The sequence below is a fragment of the Pezoporus wallicus genome, unplaced genomic scaffold, assembly GCF_028554395.1.
Source record: "Pezoporus wallicus isolate ANWC-B61680 ecotype Strahan unplaced genomic scaffold, APGP_CSIRO_Pwel_v1 contig_14477, whole genome shotgun sequence".
Taxonomy (NCBI): domain Eukaryota; kingdom Metazoa; phylum Chordata; class Aves; order Psittaciformes; family Psittacidae; genus Pezoporus; species Pezoporus wallicus.
Genome location: NW_026637052.1, coordinates 1 through 18,130, shown reverse-complemented (window position 1 = coordinate 18,130; position 18,130 = coordinate 1). Strand labels below are relative to the sequence as shown.

The window sequence follows — 18,130 nt, the reverse complement described above, 5'->3', positions numbered from 1 at the left end:
CTGCTTCCTTCTCCACATTACGTGAGCAGATTCGATTTCAATTAGATCTCTGTGAATGTTTGGACACATTTCAACACTTTGAAAAAGGCAACAAAAATAAAGTTCCAAAATTAGATGCTGGTAAGTTACTGAACAGCACTTAAACAAAGAGCGCCCTTTGGGCTAGCTGTAATTTCTCCTAGTTTTCAGTCTGATGTCCACAGTGCTACATGTTGGAAAGCACAAGAAATTTTGCACGAATTTGATCACTCACATAGGCAGTTCAACTTTGAAAACAATGTTTTTCGCAAGGATTACCAATGAAAGAATGTTTTAGGACACAATTGAATTTGAAATAGGTAAATGTTTTGAATAGATTTTTGAGTTTTATTGAAATCTTACATGAACAAGAAATTGGAAATACAATCACATCAAGGAACAAATTGCCACGGCTTTGACGTTTGTTTTTTTTTAAGCCAAACAAATTTTGTAGGGCAGATTTTCAAAAAGGTGTGAAGTTATAACAATTTAAAAACACAGTTAACCTACTTCTAGGAATGCAAAACATACAATCATGTTATTTTCAATACAAGAAAACTTAATTTGTTGTAATTTCTTAAAACTACTGAGACAAAGCACTAGCTTTTACTTTTATGTACAGCATACTCCTATGTAGTCTATCCCAAATCCAAAAAAAAAAAAATTAAACCAAAAAAATAAAAATAAACCAAAAAAAAAAACCTGTCCAAAACCAGAGGTTCTGCAAAATCATGATTGAACAGTGTGCCATTCCTGCTTTTAAACTGCTAAAATGAAGCTAAAATGATAATAGCATTGAAACCCCATATGGAGTTCAGGAATTCTGCAAGCCCAGTAATGTCCAAGTGCGTTTATGAAAAAAGAAAACTAAGAGACTCGAGTATATACACGATAGAGTGATTCTTCAGCCCAATACAAATGGCAGCCAATCGCTACTGAAGGATGAAACATTAAGCCAATTTTGTTTTGAAGGATGTAGAGCTATTGCCAATTCTATGTTTCCAATATTCTCAATCCCTCCTCACTTGTCTACTTCCACTGTTGCCCATAAGTATCCTGATAAAATTCTTGGTTGTCATTATTGTAACCATAGTTACCGGCATAGTCACCACCTTGCTGGAGCGGCTGTTGAGCGATGGGTTGGGAGCCCCAGTTCTGCTGGTTGTTGGTCTGACGGCGCTTGGAATCAGGTTGGTTGTACCCATCTGCCTTTCTCTTGCCTCCTACGTTGCCCCCTCGGTTGCCCCTGGCTCCACGAGCACCACGTCCTCTCTGTTGCTGTGCAGGACCCCCTCTCCCACCCCTGGCTCCTCTCGGAGGTCCCATGGGTGCCCCCCTCTGTGAATAGCCAGCTCTACCTCTTGGTGGTGGTGCTCCCCGCCCCCTAGGTGGTGGAGGGGCACCTCTCCCACCCCTTCCTCCTCCTCCTCTTCCTCTTATAGCATAGCCATCATCATAGCCGTAATAGGGATCTTCATAGCCACCACGGTAGTCATGATAGTCATAACCATAATAATCATCATAATAATCTTCATAGCCATAGTAATCTGGGGGATAGCCATATCCACCTCTCCCTCCACGGCCTCTGCCTCTAATAGGAGGTGGCATGCGAGGTGGAGGGTAGTAATAATAGTCTTCATACCTATTAAGAAAAAGAAACGTGCAATTATTTATCTTCAAAAGTCTCCGAAAACACAGCATAAACTTCCCCCTGTTGATTAATAACACACAACACGGAGAAAAGGCATTCAGGTTCTTCCAAACTAGCTCGTATTTTACAGCCAAACTTTACTTTGCAGTGATAGAATAGTGCAAGAATGAACACTCACGCAGTATTTCTGGAGGCCTGTCTGGCAGCCTGACGTTCTTTCCTTTTCTTATCCGGTGGCTTTGCTAACACTATTTCAATTTCTTCCCCTTCTATCTCTTTCCCATTCATTTCATTCATAGCCTGTACAAAAATTAGAAGAGAAACAGCTAAAAATTTGTTTCCATTTAAAAGGGAACAAACTTAGTGAAAGAAAACAGATGGCTGGGCTGCTCCAGGCTGACCTATGCCATGTGCTCACTGCTGTGCTACTTCAACAGAATGTTAGGTAGCATTCCTTCAAGTCCCACCATTTACAGTGAAGCAGCACTTAAGTTTCTATTTACATCATAAAGGAATGGGATTAAAACATATTGAGCATTAAACAAATCAGACGTAACTCCATGGCTTTTTATGTTCCTATATCCCCTAGAAACACTTCAGAAACACACTGACAGAAGTTCTCACTACTCACACTGATACAAACGCTCACTGGATTTATAAGCCAGCTAAAGCACACACGCACACAGAAGAAAGTATTTTTATAGCTGGGCTTCCTGGCTGGTTGAATGTACTACATGAGTGCCTCTGAGGACATCGAGTGTATCTGAGGACACAGACTTATGGGAAAAGACAAAAAAATACTGAAAGTTGTTAATTTCATCAAGTGAGACAAGATTCTCCAGAACAGTAATGTGCCATTTGTAATGATCAAGTGCATACACAAAGAGAACTTCATACACAGAGGATGATTAGGACTACACCCACTAATTCTTTACCTGGAGTTACCTGCTTTGCATTTAACATTTATGGGTATTAATATTTGTACGCCTGTATAGCCACATGCCTCAAAACCATCAGACACCATAGCAATTGTTTTCAAAGAAGGTATGAAAAGAAGCAGACACTGGAATCAAGTGAGTCAATTCCATACACTGATACCATAATGCTTTCACAAAAACACAAACAACACACCCATACACAAAAATAACTCACAAAATTCATAAATCAGTTTAGTGGCCGTAATTCATGCACATGGGGCAGATGTGGCAGTATTCCAGCTTGTTTCAGACAGGGCGAGCATCTGATGCTCTGCTGTACCGCACTTGATCTCTCCTTTCTCATCTGCTCTTTTCAGTTGCTCAAATATAACAGAGCACTTACAATTAAGGTCTACTGGGAAAGGACTGGAGAGTGTTAAAGACCTACTATACAATAAAACACGTCAGGAGTCTTGCTGACTTACCCTTTCTGTCAACAGCATCTTACCCTCTTTTGGACATGGTCTAAACCTACCCAAACTGACTTCAACTTCACCAAATATGAGTGACATTCATCCTGAAGCCAAACTCAACTGTATTGTAAAACCATATTCTGATGAGTAGGAAAATCATAAGCAATTAAATAAAATTATTTATAAGGTTGACTAAAGAGCCTTTGAACTGCCAACGTAGCCACATACACTACATACAATAAATATACTTGCTCAAGACTCCCAGCTGCAAAACACTTCCCTCCCCTCCTCCTTCCCCCCATAAACTATGGCTTTGACAACAGATGAAGTAATTCCTATAGAATTCAGTCAATTTAAGTACAAGCAGCAGAGATTAATGACCTTTTCAACTGCTCTTAGATACAAAGGAAGACACCTTTGAAGCTTTAATAATAACCTTAAGAAGAAACCTCCTCAGGAGCATGTACAGTTCAAAACAGGTAATGCACTAAAGGAGTTGTTAGTGCCACTTTTCTCCCCTGCACAAGGAGATTCTGAATTACTTTGCAATTTCTAGTCAATACCTTGGCACTGCAAAACTACACACTTTAAATAGGGGTCTTTGAGAGACAACTGATACCTTCTGTCAGTGTTTCCTCAGAAATATTGTCTAGGTTGCTCTTTTTTTACTTTCCTCTTCTCTAGACTCTCCTGCATTGGTCTATACCTCTTTTCCAGTCTACTTGTTAACTCTGCAAGTTTCACATCCTCCTAGCTACTGAAATCATAGGAACAAAATTATTAGTGTTAAAATTCTCACAATGGGAACCTTATTCAATGGGCTCTACAAATTGTCTTATCTAGACGTTAACTGTTAACAGAACTGCTTAAACCCACTTGTACAAAATCAACTGCTCGTATCGATTTAGTTAGGAGAGAATACTCGACCTACCTTCACTGCTGCACCTCTGTCCTCAAAATGAACAAAAGCATAATCCTTCAACTTCTTTACTCTTTCCAGCTTTCCAAATTCAGAAAAGGATTTCTCCAGGATTTCTTCTGTCACAGTCGTGGCCAAATTTCTTACAAATAAAACTTTCACCTGGTGAAAAAATGAGAATGAAAGTTGAAATCTTTAGAAGTCAAACCTCAAAGGAAACCAACAGAAAATAGTGAAATGTTGTTCCCTTCTCCTCTCCATTAACTTATTTTGGGTAACCTTATAAAAGGTTCTCTACCTATTAAAAATAAAGAAATAAATAAAAATGGCCTCAGTTACCTGTATGAGGTTTCTACAACTTCTTCCACAGTTCCCTTCCATGACCAGAAGAATATCCAACTTTCAGTTTCTGTTTCTGGGATGCTACAAATCCCAGCAAAATCTTAGTAATAGACTTCAAGAGCAGCAAAGAGTTATCCCAGAACAGAGGGGCAAAGAGCATGTCATTCCCTACGCTGAACTTCATCTTCACCTCACTCTGGAAAACAGCTTTACGAAACACCCACCTCACATTTATTATCCACAGAAGCATACAACAGACAGACTGATGTGCCAATCCAGGAGGACAATCCTGCACACTAAGAGTTTCAATGGCAACAGTATGTTCTGAACACCTTACAATGACAACCAACCTGCTGTGCTCAGCCCATGCCATGGCCTCTAACTGCTTTTTCTGCCTCAAAACTAGCATTGCTCAGTGGAACAAATCATTGTCACTATGGCATAAAGAAATCCCTCCCAAAGCACAAGAGGATCCATTTCAGTTTTTACTTACCTTTGCCATGACTTCTGGATCAGGTTCCTCTACTGGATCAGCCCATTCTACTGTCACAACGTTTCCCCAGACTTTTACTTTGCCACTCATGAGGCGGCGGCGAGCTTGTGCTGCTGACTTGTGATCCTCATATTCCAAGAAGCAGAATCCTCGATTCTTCTTTTTATCATCAGGTTGATGATATAAGATTACATCCACCAAACCCTCTGAAAAACAGGTCTTTAGTATTTAGCTTCAAAGGGAAAGAAAAAGTAGTATAGTCTACTCTAAAATGCCTTCACTGGTTTTTGTACTACACAGCCTTTGAATGTAGCACCTGAAAGGGGAAGGGAATAACAGAAAAGCAGAACAAACGAGAGATGTCCATTCAATTTACCCAGAAAGAGGTCACCTAGCAGGTGAAATTCTCCAGAACAAACTTACCTCACACTTAAGACTGTGCAAAACATCAACCTGAACAGTTCACACAGTGCAAGTTCTCTGTTTTTTGTTTAAACCAGTTTTACACTTTTGAGCAGCAGTCAGCATTAACAAGTGGCATTTCCCCTGCCTCCAAGGGAAGCTGGAAAGAATTCCTTCCACATCTCTCCAAAAAAAGGAGAGACAACTAAATGAAAATTCACCTTCTGTTTTCAGCACTTCCCTGAAGTACCTATAGATAGCAATCCTAAAAAAGAAGCAGTAGGTTAAAACTTTCCTACAGGAACAAGAGCAGGCAATCAAGACCTCAATCTAATATTTAAAGTGAAATCCTCCTTCCAGTGATGAGCTGACTTCTCTTCTTCCTGCTTGTGGCATATACTGAGGAACAACACTGAAGAATGGGGACAGAAATTTTATCTGTCGTTAACCATTTTTACAGTAACATTCCATATAAACTGATACAGTATTCCCTCTTCCCATCATTCCTCAACAATACATTTGAGGCTCCCCGAAAACACCCCAGCTTGAAAGCAGTTTCAGTTACAAATCCACAGGAAGCTGGAACAGGTAACAGAACTGGGACCAATGATTTTTTTTTTCCCGAGACATTTGTGCTGTTTCAATCCCAAATTATAAACCTACAACAATATTAATTTAGCAATCAGTTAAAACAGACACTAAACTCTTTATACTCCACCGTCAAGTACCTTTGAGATATAAATTTTCTACCTGAAACAAACTTGGAATCCAACCTGGCAATAGTTTTAATGATACCTGAACACATCTGTCAAATAACCAGATCTACAAAAGAGACTGAATGGTATTTTGGGATCAGTGTGAAAGAGTCATTCAGAAGGCCTCACCTGTGACTTTACTGAACTCTTCCAATATGTTTTCCTTAGTCTTGTTCTTTGGAATTGACCCAACAAATAACCTGTTGTTTGCCACGGAGATGCATACTCCAAGGTGCTTCCCAGGACGGATTTCATAGTTGTCACACTAAGAAAAAGAAAAAGGGCCACTCATTTGCTTTATCCACAATAATACAAAGATCTCCCAAATCACAATATCAGCTATTTCCTTCATTATATACTACTTTTAGACATAGTATTTTGAATTATTTTCTGATCCAGGGCCCCACTCAGATTGCTGTCTCTCATTTTCACTCCAGGGATTGCTCTGTGTCCATTGCCAAACCATGCAGATGCAGGCCAAGTCAGCTCTCCATGTAGTCAGCTGACTGTAGAACTGCCACTGGAAAGAAATAAAGGCCACCACAAACCACACAGCACCAAGGCAGAGACCTCCTCCAGCACAGCAGCACAATGAAGCATCTGCAGTCAGCTCTTTATAGTAGGAAGGGTGACAAAACTTAAACACAGTGAAGCTTAAAGAATAAAGTAAGCTCTTAGTATAATCACCCAAGTACTCCAGCAGACTGCAGTAGTCTATAGCAGACTGGTTCCAAAAGTGGGTTATTTGTATACATTAAATGAAATTAAGAGGCAGTTTTTAAGAAAGGAAGATTTGGACTCTCTCGATGGATGCTTTAACAAAATACTTCAAAGACTTCATTATCTCAGATTACCACCATGCTGTTTACATTATCTTGTCTGTCGGAAAGTAGGTTACTCACCAGTTTGACTGCTTCCTGTGCTGCATCTTTACTACAAAAGGTAATGAAAGCGTAACCTCTGTTCTGACCAGAAAGAGGATCCATCATGAGGCGCAGATCCCAAATGGGACCAGCTTTCTCAAAGAGTGGTACCAGTTCATCTTCATACAAGTCCCGGGGAATCTTACCAACAAAAACCTAAGAAGGAAGAGGACACTTATTAAACCAAGCTTTTTAGAAACCCAAACTGTTGACACTTAGAAGTTCTTGGGAAAGTAGACACATAGCCCAGAAACCATTACAGCAGAAACACTGCAGCCAGCATTCCAGCATCTCCTAATGAGTCTTCTAAACATCCCACTGTTAATACTTGGTTTTACAAAGAATCATAGAATGGGTTGGGTTGGAAAGGACCTTAAGATCCTCCAGTCCCAACCCCCTGCCATGGGCAGGGATGCCTCACACTAGACTACATCGCCCAAGGCTCTGTCCAACCTGGCCTTGAACACTGCCAGGGATGGAGCATTCACCACATCTCTGGGCATCCTGTGCCAGGGCCTCACCACCCTCACAGTAAAGAACTTTTTCCTTGTATATGCCCTGAACTTCCCCTGTTTCAGTTTAAACCCCTCACCCCTTGTCCTATAGCTACAGTTCCTGACAAAGAGTCCCTCTCTGGCATCAGTCAAGTATCTTCAGTCATTAATAGAACAGAATAGTTCAGTTGGAAGCACGTTAAGGGCATCATCCAAATGCTTCTTAAATACCAACACGCTCAGGGCATCGACCTCTCCAGGAAGCCTGCTCCAGTGTTTGAACACAAACAAAAGCCACAGCAGTCACTTTTTAAGTGATGCACGATAGGATTGAGTAGGGTGGACCATGAAGTTTTAATAATTTAGATTTAATAATCAATTTTACATCTTCAAAATTTTGCATAGCCTTTCCTACTATATTCCACCTGCTTTCCCAACGTCATCCTGTTATCTGCCTTTTGCAGGATACTGATGAATAAAGAAGACTAAGACACACATGGAAGAATATTTTCCTCTGCAATGCTTTAACCTTTTGCTTGTAATACGGTTTATTGTCATGTATTTCTTATCTATCAGTTTGCACAAAAATATGGCACAACAGTCAGATTAGGTTGTAAATACTAACCTCTGTTCCAATGCCAGGCTGAACACCAGAATATACAGTATCTGGAGGAGGGCCCCCATATTTCCTCTGTCCTGTAGTTACATCCAAAGTGTAACCAGTTCTCTCTAGCAAAGCCTGAAAAAGCAAAAGATTAGTCACATTAGTTACAGGGGGGAGGACAGTGGATAAAATATAAAGAATAAAAAAACTGGCCTAAATTAAGGATTTCCTTATCTGCTCCTTGCCACAAGGTACATATGGACAGACAGAACCTACAAAAAAACATGTTATTACGGGGGTTTTAAAAACCACCACCACAAACAGCAGCATTTTTATACTACAAGGTGACCGGAAATAACTCTCTATTTTCCCCTTTATATGTGGTACCCCAAGAACTCCAGTACACCAGGCCATAGCTAGGTCTTTGCACAACAGAAGACTTCCCTAATAGACTAATACCTTGTTCAAATCAGTCTCAAAGTAATTTTATGAGTGCGTAAAAGCTTTACTATAAAAGGACAACTAAGACAATTCTTACACAGATAGCAGTGTTTTCACAGACCTTACATAAGTTCATACATTTTGGCAACAATGTCATCAGGAAGATCTGCATCTCAAACAAGCACACCCCCAAGTCTCTATCATGCATATACGTCTTTAAAACCAAGCGTGAATAAACTACTCCAGGGAGCATTGATGTTTTTAAGTACACCCAGAATTACTTCAGTCTCTGTACAGGTGATGTATCTGGTAGTACAGACTAATCAGTAGCTTCCAAATGTTACCTTAATCTTTGCTTCATCTGGTCCCTTCGTTGATTCCTGTACTTTGCTGCCTTGTTTCTCTCTTTGCCTGTAGGTCTTCATAACTCCACATAAAAATGCACTTTTGTTCTGTAGATACAATTTACAAAATAATTCAATTGTGTGTATGACAAGCCCTGGGAATCCACTGAATCTCCCTCCAGACCATGAGGTCACTATATCCTACCAATGCAACAAACAAATCCTTTAGCAAAATATAACGATCAATCGAACAAACTCATCAGATTGGAAAAACTGATCAGATTCCAGAGAGTATTTTTACCTTATTTTCTTATTTGCACACTCATTTTTATTATCTGGGAGCTTTTGCTTTGCACTCCAATACCTACACATTTAAGGCAATTTTAAACAGGCTTGTGATTTGGGCTTGAAACATAAGAACACAACAATATCAATGAATTTTTAAGTTACAACTCTCCCACCAATAGTGCCAGAACACTCTTTATACTTATGTGCTCACACTCCTGGAGCTCTCACCTTACCTGTACATGCGACAGGTCACTTTCTTTAAACTGCTGTAATACAGAGAGGGCTCCTTCTTCATTAAATTCCCTAAGAGCATCAATTGCTCTTTCATCAAGATCGACATAAGCTACCAACCCTAAAAGTTAAAGATAAAGAAGTTACAGATTTCTATTGAATTTCATACAAACTAAGAACTATGCAGTTTGCTTTTAAAGTCAAAAAGTTACGTTCCATAGCAATAGAATTATACATTTAATATAATTACATATTCCTACACAAGTATATGAAAGAACATGAGTACAACAATGAAAAAAGTTAAATTAAAATGTATATACCTAAGCACTAACTAATATACAAGATTATAGCCCATGTGTAAGAGTTCTCTAACATTCGGGAATGCAATCTGCTGCACAAAGGCAGTATCACACACCAGGGTTTGAAACAATGACCTCTGGCTCACTTCGAGTAATTTGGAGTTTGTTTGTCTTTCATTTTAAGTTTCACACTTCCCTCTCTTGAGTGAAGCTGTTCTAGAGTAAGCTGACATGTGAACATTACAAGTATCCTCTTGTACCTGAAAAAGGAGCTACCTGACTGACAAGCAGATCCTTAAAGAAGCTAAGCTCCAGAAAATTTAAGGAGGTAGAATGGTTTGTTCCCTCTTTCCTCTGACTTCAAAAAGCAAAAATCAGTGGACTTGCTAGATGTGTAAAATTGTGGTGCTCTATGAAGTTCCAAGAGCCAGAATTCAAAAAGGTATTATTTCGAGCCCTGCTATGTACCCGAAAAGGCTAACGTTAATTTTACAGGTACAGAATCCCCCAAGAAACATTGGACCAGTTCTGAAACACTCTTTCTTTTTAAGGATCTTTACAGGTAATTTCTTTCCTTTTGTAATGCACTTTCATAAGCTGTGGAGCGAGTACAGACTTTAAGATTTGAACTTTTTAAACTACACAGCAAAATTTAGGAGAGATACCAAGAACTCCACATGCTTTGCAACAGCTTGACCTCCAAAATACAGATTGTTTCACTGCTACTTGAGTTCAAAAACGCACAGTAGTGCCAAGCCCAAGGACTACATTTCAGAAGTGATCCTGCATATTGGAAGGCACCTGTATCTCTCATGTAAGACCTCAGCAGATTAAAAATCCCTTAAATTCAACCCCAAATTTAGCCTGGGTGTCAGAAGTAGTTCGCTTCACTGACAAACCCCCGCACAAAGTGAACATCTGCAATGGCACTGAGGAAGTGTGAATAAATGCTTTCAGGTTACTCATGCAGTGGATTTACACTAGGTAGTCAGGTTCTGGGCTGAAAAGCTTTTAAAACCCCTTGAGAACTCCTCACAACACAACCTAACTGCAACACGTGTTAGAGCCCCACAAGTTCCTCTGCCCAGGCACTTACACCTTGTCTCAAACCATCGAGTGCACATCATCGTGATCCACAGTTAGAAATTGTGTCTAAAGCCTATAAAAGCTGGTAAAGGCTTGATGAAAGCTCACAGTGAATGACTTCCAAAGGACATCACCCACGTGAGCCAGAGTATCATACTGAAGATGGGGAAGGTATTGGTTTTGAACTGCCTTCACTTGGATCAGTGGAGTTTTGACTCTCTTCAACAAAAACTGTCATCTTGCCACCAAGGCATTCAAGATAAGCGCATACAGCAGTACTACTGCTTCTTATGTATCTGTTCACAGAACACACGCTAAAGAGGAAAAGGAAGCCTCTGGCTATAGGACAAAATAATAGTAAGGCGGGGGGGGGGGGGGTACAAAAACAAAATAGGAAAACCTTTGTATATAAAGAAACCTCTCTAGAAGTTGCAGAGACCACTTGCTACCAGCAAGGTATTACTCGGTTTGCTAGATAGCTTAGTCCTCAACTTTGTTAGTGTCAAACTGAACATTTCAGTGTAATAACCATCATGGATTAAACTGTCCACTCAAAACTAGAGAGAACAAAAAATCCACAGGCAGACTCAATTCAAATGTAGTCCCAGGCAAGACAAGCTAATTGCTTCCCTCGCTATGTTACCTATCCAGCCTTTGAGTGTTTAAGAACCACTGTGAGGAGTTGACAGTAGAAAAGTAAAAGCAAAATGATGATTCGGATTGAAGGAAAAAACCAAAAAATGTACAGTTTAGTATTCTCAAACATACATCTTTATTTGACAACGTCTAAAACTAGTGCTCTGTGCCCTAAAGCAACTAAGATATCACATACAACACTAAGGATGAGTCAAGTAATTAGTCAATGTCAAACCCAATTTGCCTTTAGGGAAGTCAAAGTAGCAAAACATTCAGAGCTACACAGATCAAAAAACAATGAATTTTTAAACCTTAATCTATAAAAAATTTGAAAATGGTATGCCCTCACTTTCATAACCAGTCAGAAACAAGAAATGCATATTATACCTGTCTGAAATATTTCATCAAGTCTCTCTGCCACCTTCTGTGGGAGGCCTGCCTCTATCAGTGTCTTGTAGTGCTCTGTGTGAGTTACACTGGAAGTATCCATTGGTTCTTCCTCTTCTTTTAACTGTACCGCATTACCATTCACCTGATTAGCCATTTTATTATGCTGCTGGAAAAAATTCAGGAGCTATATTACAATAAGCCAGAAATAACTAGTTTGTAGGACAATGCATGATTTATCTAAACTAATTTGTATACATGCTGCAAATGACCTGTATCAAAAGGTTTATTTAATACTTTCTGGATGCAGCTGATCTAAGTTTCAAAAGAAAGTAAAACCCTTAATACTATGGAAAATGTACATGGAAGAATTGACATGATTTCTTTAAAAATGTACTTCATGTACATAACAAGGTCTAAACTTCACTGTCGGTAAGTTACTGGTTACCAGCGCAGCTAGAATGTACGGGGACACGAGAACAACATCCTTCAACCAAGAGCCAGAAGAACTAGTGCTATTTTCATTTCCCATTCCTCTACTTCAAAAACAATCGTTCAAAACGCAGTGAACACACAACCCTGCAGGGTAGCTTCATGGATAAAAATGTCAATACTTGTTTGCTAGTTTTTGCTTTCTTGGCTCGTTGCCATGTCTTCCTTCAAACCCAGCATGCTGCAGAAGACTAACCCAACACTTCCCCACAACACTGGTAGGACTCAGGAAGGAGAGAAAAAGAGTAATTGCACTCTACCGCACGTTACAATTCGAAACTGCAACTGAAGTGTTCCCATGTTTTCAGTTTTACTGAAATAGGAGCTCTACAAATCACAGCTACTTTTTTTAAAATACATAACTTATTGGTTTAAAAGGAAGCCATGACTGCAGCACCTTCAGTTCTTGTATCAATACAAAGACTTGTTTTCAGAATCAGCAAACTGATTCCAAGTATGTGCACTGAAAAATGCACAACTATCTTCGCAGACAATTCCAGTGGGCTATGCCCAATTCATTACAACCAGTTTCAATTTCTCAATTCGCCAGCCGACTGATATTCAGTACTCTCAAAATAAAAAGGCTGACAAGAGACAATTCAACTACCCAGCAGAGAACATCAGGATGATGAGCTGTTAGCTTTAGAAACAAAATGAGCCTCAGGCTTCAAAAGATAGGGAAGAAGTCAATAATCAGAAGTGAAATGATAACCAGATAGACAAATGCAGCATGGTTGGAGCAATGCAATTAAGTACTGGAATACAGGTATGAGGACAATTCAAGAACAGTCGGGGTTTTTACGCTGAAGCCTCAAGCTATTTACTATGCTGCAAAACGAGTCTCCAAACACAACCGCACCTCTAGCAGCCACCCGTATACCCATCCCTTCTAGACTACAGCTCATGAGCTGCTGGAAGATATCCTATGAAGATTTGCAAGCTTGAGCAAGGAAAAAAAAAAAAAAAATCATTTTTCTTCAGACAGAAAAATAATGATCTTAATAAATGTGCCTTGACTTGAAGGGCAATTTTAAAGAGATGTAATGCAGCCTCACACTGCTTCTCTGACAGGTACCACTTCTTTATGCAATTAGTAAGGGAAAGTTTTCCTTAGCTACACAGCACATATACATATATTCACACGTTCTATCATTTGATGAAGAGAAACTGCTTTCTAGGCAATTCGGTTTACTTAGAAGTAACCATGACTATAGCCTGATGACTGAAGAAAAAAAATGCCATCTGCAGAGCACTACTACAGTAATGTTTATCCATCACCATAACTGAACTCATCACAACTGAACTCTCAAACACTAACTGAAGTTTCTTTAGGTTACAAAGATAATGGAAACCAAAACCCATGTCTGCTCGCTAGCCAGCCTCTGCAAGATTGAAGCAGCACAGGGCAGAGGATGTTTCCTTAAACTGACAATGCTCTGGGGCCAGTATCATTCCCATTGCCTCATCTCAAAAATGCACAGGACAATACACACAAAAAAAGATCTATAAAGGGAGGTTCTTTGTGTTCTTCTTTTTATTGCCTTGTAAAATCAGTTATTTACACATACACTGTCTTCTCTGCACACAAAAGAAAACCCACCAAGAACTGTGAGGCTAGGCCAATACATAAATACAGGAAAGTGATTTGAAACAATTCCAAGTACCTTCTAAACATCAATGGCTTATGGCAATGCTCTCAGACATTTCTTTCTGTGACCCCAGAGTGGCTTCCAAGTGTCACATACCTAAAAGCTCAGCACTGCTTTCAGCGTTGCCTGTAGCTGAACAGAAGGGTGACAGCTCTTCTGTGTCCAGGCAGAAAGCCTTCATCTGCAGTTCAGTAACCCAAACATCTGCCAGGCTAGATTTGCTGCCCAATGGCACGAGATCTCTACCTTCATCACAAACACACACCAGTGTGTGGAGCAAGATCTAACCCCTAAGTAGCAGATTATTACACAGCACCACAGCTGGTCAAATGCCTTTTATAAGCAGGTTTGTAGACAATGTAAATTAAGTCTCAGCATCTTAATTCACTAGCTTAAGAATTAGTATCCTCAAAGTCAAATGCAATGCATGTTCACCAGCCAGAGAAGTGCAGTTTGGGTGCTCAAATTTTAGCTACTTCCTGTCACACAGACTCTTAAAGAAATCTACTCTGGACAATTCTGAATTGACGTGGATGTCAAAATATTCAGGCCTCAGCAGCATCCAGAAGAAATGTATTTCTTTTCACAGCCACAGTACCAGATTGCAAGCTTGGCCTGAAATCTGAGATTAGACTGCTGCTTCTTCCTGAATGAACACCAACAAGCAAAATGACATCTCTTACAATACTGAATCTGCACTCTGAGCTCAGCAGAGACAGTCACAGCTGTAGAAGACTGCTTAGCTCGCCCTCTAGACAACATCAACTACATGTAGCTGTCAGGAAGATTCAACTGAATTTTATCAGAATGGAAAACACACAATGATTTTATTAACGTTTCTGGTTCTCCTCTAAAAAAAATACTACAGGCATATTAAAGAAAAGAGCGTTATCTGTTTGCATGTGTAGCATGTCCACGCGACTCAGCCCATGACAGGCCACATGCACTCAAGAGGTTTTCATTTAAGTGAATTAAAACTCAAGTATCTAGGAAAGAGGGAGACTGGTTGAACTGAAAAGGTTTTAAGCATGGATTATAAGTAAAGGATTATGTATCCCACAGTACGTGTGGGATATTTATGTTTTTAAAACATGCAGAAATGGATGAATTTAGAAGCGTGTACACAAAAATGTGCTTACCAAGTGAGCGGCAGCAATAAAGACACACTGGGGGCAACTTTACACAGGCACAGAGAATTTCCCCAGATACCTGAGAAGCTCCTGAGCTTCACCACCTCAGGACTGTGTGCATGGAGCAGGGGGGGGCTGTCTTGTTTTGAACTTCATGCTGTTGTTGCCAGCCATGTGAATACTTCATGATACAAAACATGTTTTTAGCCAGCCTCTTTCACCTTGAACTCCTGCATCTCTAAGGAGTAATTTGCAAAGTGACTAGTTCCTTTTTGAAGCTTTACTCATATGACAAGTGGGAGGTGTTAAAACTACAGGTGCTTCTAAATTACCCAGAAGCAACCTTCTTTTTCATGTTTAGTAACTCAAATGGCTCAAATAGTATTCTTCCTAGAAAACAAAATATTATCACAAACCTGAGCCTGATAGCAAATGGCATCTTGAAAACAGAAACTTGATCTCGGCCTCTATCCAACACTGGTTAAACAGCAGTGTCACTAGTCCCTGTATTTTATACCATGCCTCTAACAGAGGTTGCCACCCACAGACTATCTAAGTATAACTCCAATTAATTATAAATTCAGTCTGGTTAACTCAAAATGTGCTTAGTAACAGCTTATCTGAGCAGGAATGGCAATTGCTGGCAAAGGGGCAATACCTCAAACTACCATAACCAACTTCCCAGTGATTATACATCAATGTTGTTTCCACCCTTCTGTTAGTTAACTTTTGATTTCATGAAGGATTTCAACTTGGCTTGCTCAGCTGCACAGGAAGTATAGCTAATTCCTCTGTAAAAACATTGCACCAAAGCCATTCAACTTGCTTATGTTACTACGCCTTCTATACGTCATGTTTCAAACGTTCAAGTTATACTACATTAAAAACAGCACTGAGGGAAAGTTGGGGAGTGTTTTTGGGGGGAGAGTTTTGTTTTGAATGAACCACAAGAAAACAAATGTAGCCCCTATAATTACACCTTACACTTCAAGAAGATTCTTGTCAAAACAGGAAGATAAGAAACACGAGTGAGAGGAAGAGAAGAACTCGATTAGAAGACGGAATGGGAAATTTATTAAAGCCTCACTTTTTCACAAACATTACTGGCACATCCTTTATTTTTTACATGAAGGCATCATAGCCATAGCTTATTCAATCACGGAAAGTACATTTTTATAGCTTGATTATGATATACTGTTTATCAGTACAAATTACACGATTAATTGTTCCAAAGTTGTAACACCCTGAAGAGCCTCACACATCAGCTAGGTTTCCATCCCTGCATTTCAGTGGCAGACACTCTTTACAACATAGTCAGCATCCTCATCCCTTCAGCCAAGAGGTCTCAGCCTTCCCCATTCCATGACTTTATGGAATGAAAAACTCTGAGAACCTCCATAGTGACGCTAAGCAAGAGACTAGCACAGCCCATAGAGAAACCATGCTTCAGTATCTACACAAGGGTCACTGGGAGATTGCTTTATCACTGCAGGTTAGCACAGTGCACAGAGCACCAGCAAAATACAACACTGATGGCATCAGCAGCTGCTAACCTGAACCATAACATCTGTACGTGCTCATTTCTAACTGGCCTTGGCCATTCACACACCCGGTGTTTGGGTTCTATGGTACAGCCTTGATAGCACTCCAGCTCAGAACAACACTTCCAACAAAAACAAGCTTTGGTCTAACTTATCCTCAAAGAATTTTCCAGGTCTTTGCCTAAGCAAGAAAGGACTATTGCTTTTTGTGGCAAAATCAGTCGGTTGAGTGTTAGCGGGAGACTCAAACATTATTCCAAGAGTGTTCCCATCTAGACAGTAAACCCGAGAAGGAAGGATATTAAACACTCCTGGGAAATAGCTTCTAGGATACGAAAATATCAAGCAGACTCTGCTAGTTTGCAAACATGACAGTCTGCATAGGTTGAAAAAACATAACACACTGCAAGATGCAGAACCGGGGGGGATGGATTACCTTTACTTTTACAAGCCAGGTCAAAATTCAGTGTTAAACAAAGTGCAATCTTGAAGAAAGAAAAATAAGAAGAAAAGAAAGAAGAGCTTCATGAGCATTAACATTCTTTGCAGCACAAACTGCCAGCGGGATCCCTCAGTATGATACACGGGGAAAGGGAATCAAGCAAGTCCAGCATAGCTTAAGTACAGAATTAACCCCATTCACACACTGACAGGTTAACACAGCCGCTACAACCCAGTAACCACAGCTATATTTTCAAGATAACAGTAATAATGACGTACTTTAGCAAAACTCTTGAAGATTTGATAAAGGCATTTAGTAAAATATCATCCAAGAAAAAACAGCGCCTTCGCAACGGAATCCTGGAGCATCTCCCCTCCGGAGCCATTGACAAGGATCACACTCTCCCGACCGAAGAAGTGCTGAACGCGAACCCGAGGCGGCGAGCCGGGCGCTGCAGCTCTGCCTCCCTGCAGCCGGCTCCCCCCGCGCACTGCCTCACCGCGGCACCACCGACGCGCTTCCCGCTGAAAGCTTCCTTCAGCCCCCGAGGGCGCCGCTGCCCAAGCGGTCACCTCACCCCCGCTCCGCAGCGCCGGGCGGGGACCGGGCGCCGACCCGACTCCCGGCGCAGCGGCACGGCGAGCGAAGCGCGTCCCGACTGCCCGCCGCACGCAAACCTAACCCGCACGGCGGGGCGGAGCGGAGCGGGACCATCCTCGGCCCGCGGCCGCGCCGCCCTCCCCGCGCCAGGCCGCAGGGCCCGCCCCCGGGCCGCTCCCCGGCGCCAACTCCCGCCGCGGCCGGCCCGCCCGCCCCGCCGCGGCCTGCGGAGCGAACACGCCGCGCCCGGCCCCCGGGAACGCGCCCGCCCCGCTCTCCTCCTCGGCGCCAGCGCCCCGGGCCCGCCTCCGCCAGCGCCGGGCCTACCCGGGGCCCGCGGCTGCCCGCCCCGCCGTGGGGGCCTAGGCGGGAGCCCTCGTCCCCGGCCGCGGAGCTCCGCACTCGGCGCGGGGCGGCCCCCCGGCGGCCCCGGCGCCCCCCGGGGACTCACCGGAGCGGGGCCTGCGCGGCGCAGCTCGGGCCCAAGCAGCGACGGCAAATGGCGCGCGCTCCTCCTTCTCCTCATGGACGGCGGCGCGACCCCGGCAACACGCGGGGTTTCCCGGAACTGTT

General features: G+C 41.6%; 1 protein-coding gene across 3 annotated transcripts; it reads right to left on the bottom strand.

Annotated features, from left to right (window-relative positions):
- Window positions 1–343: 343 nt before the first annotated feature.
- HNRNPR (heterogeneous nuclear ribonucleoprotein R) lies at window positions 344–18,124 on the bottom strand. Of its 3 annotated transcripts, none has more exons than XM_057402905.1 (11): window positions 18,009–18,124; window positions 11,704–11,872; window positions 9,298–9,416; window positions 8,777–8,884; window positions 8,013–8,126; window positions 6,873–7,049; window positions 6,100–6,235; window positions 4,814–5,019; window positions 3,991–4,140; window positions 1,848–1,969; window positions 344–1,660 (listed from the first exon to the last, which is right to left on the bottom strand). In XM_057402905.1, the coding sequence occupies exons 1-11, from the start codon at window positions 18,081–18,083 to the stop codon at window positions 1,048–1,050; spliced, it is 1,989 nt and encodes a 662-aa protein (XP_057258888.1). In that variant the 5' UTR covers window positions 18,084–18,124; the 3' UTR covers window positions 344–1,047. The 3 variants fall into 3 exon arrangements, with proteins under 3 accessions (XP_057258888.1, XP_057258889.1, XP_057258886.1); XM_057402906.1 differs by having other exon boundaries at window positions 11,704–11,869; XM_057402903.1 differs by having other exon boundaries at window positions 11,704–11,890; window positions 18,009–18,105.
- Between the last annotated feature and the right edge of the window lie 6 nt (window positions 18,125–18,130).

Bases quoted from the DNA above. Each gene is read 5' to 3' on its own strand.
- HNRNPR (XM_057402903.1), bottom strand. From the start codon at position 18,083: ATGAGGAGAAGGAGGAGCGCGCGCCATTTGCCGTCGCTGCTTGGGCCC. The intron at 8,127-8,776 runs GTAACATTTGGA...TTGCTTTTTCAG, and splicing joins CAGATGAAGCAAAGATTAAG to GCTTTGCTAGAGAGAACTGG. The intron at 1,661-1,847 runs GTGAGTGTTCAT...TTTTCTTAATAG, and splicing joins CAGGCCTCCAGAAATACTGC to GTATGAAGACTATTATTACT.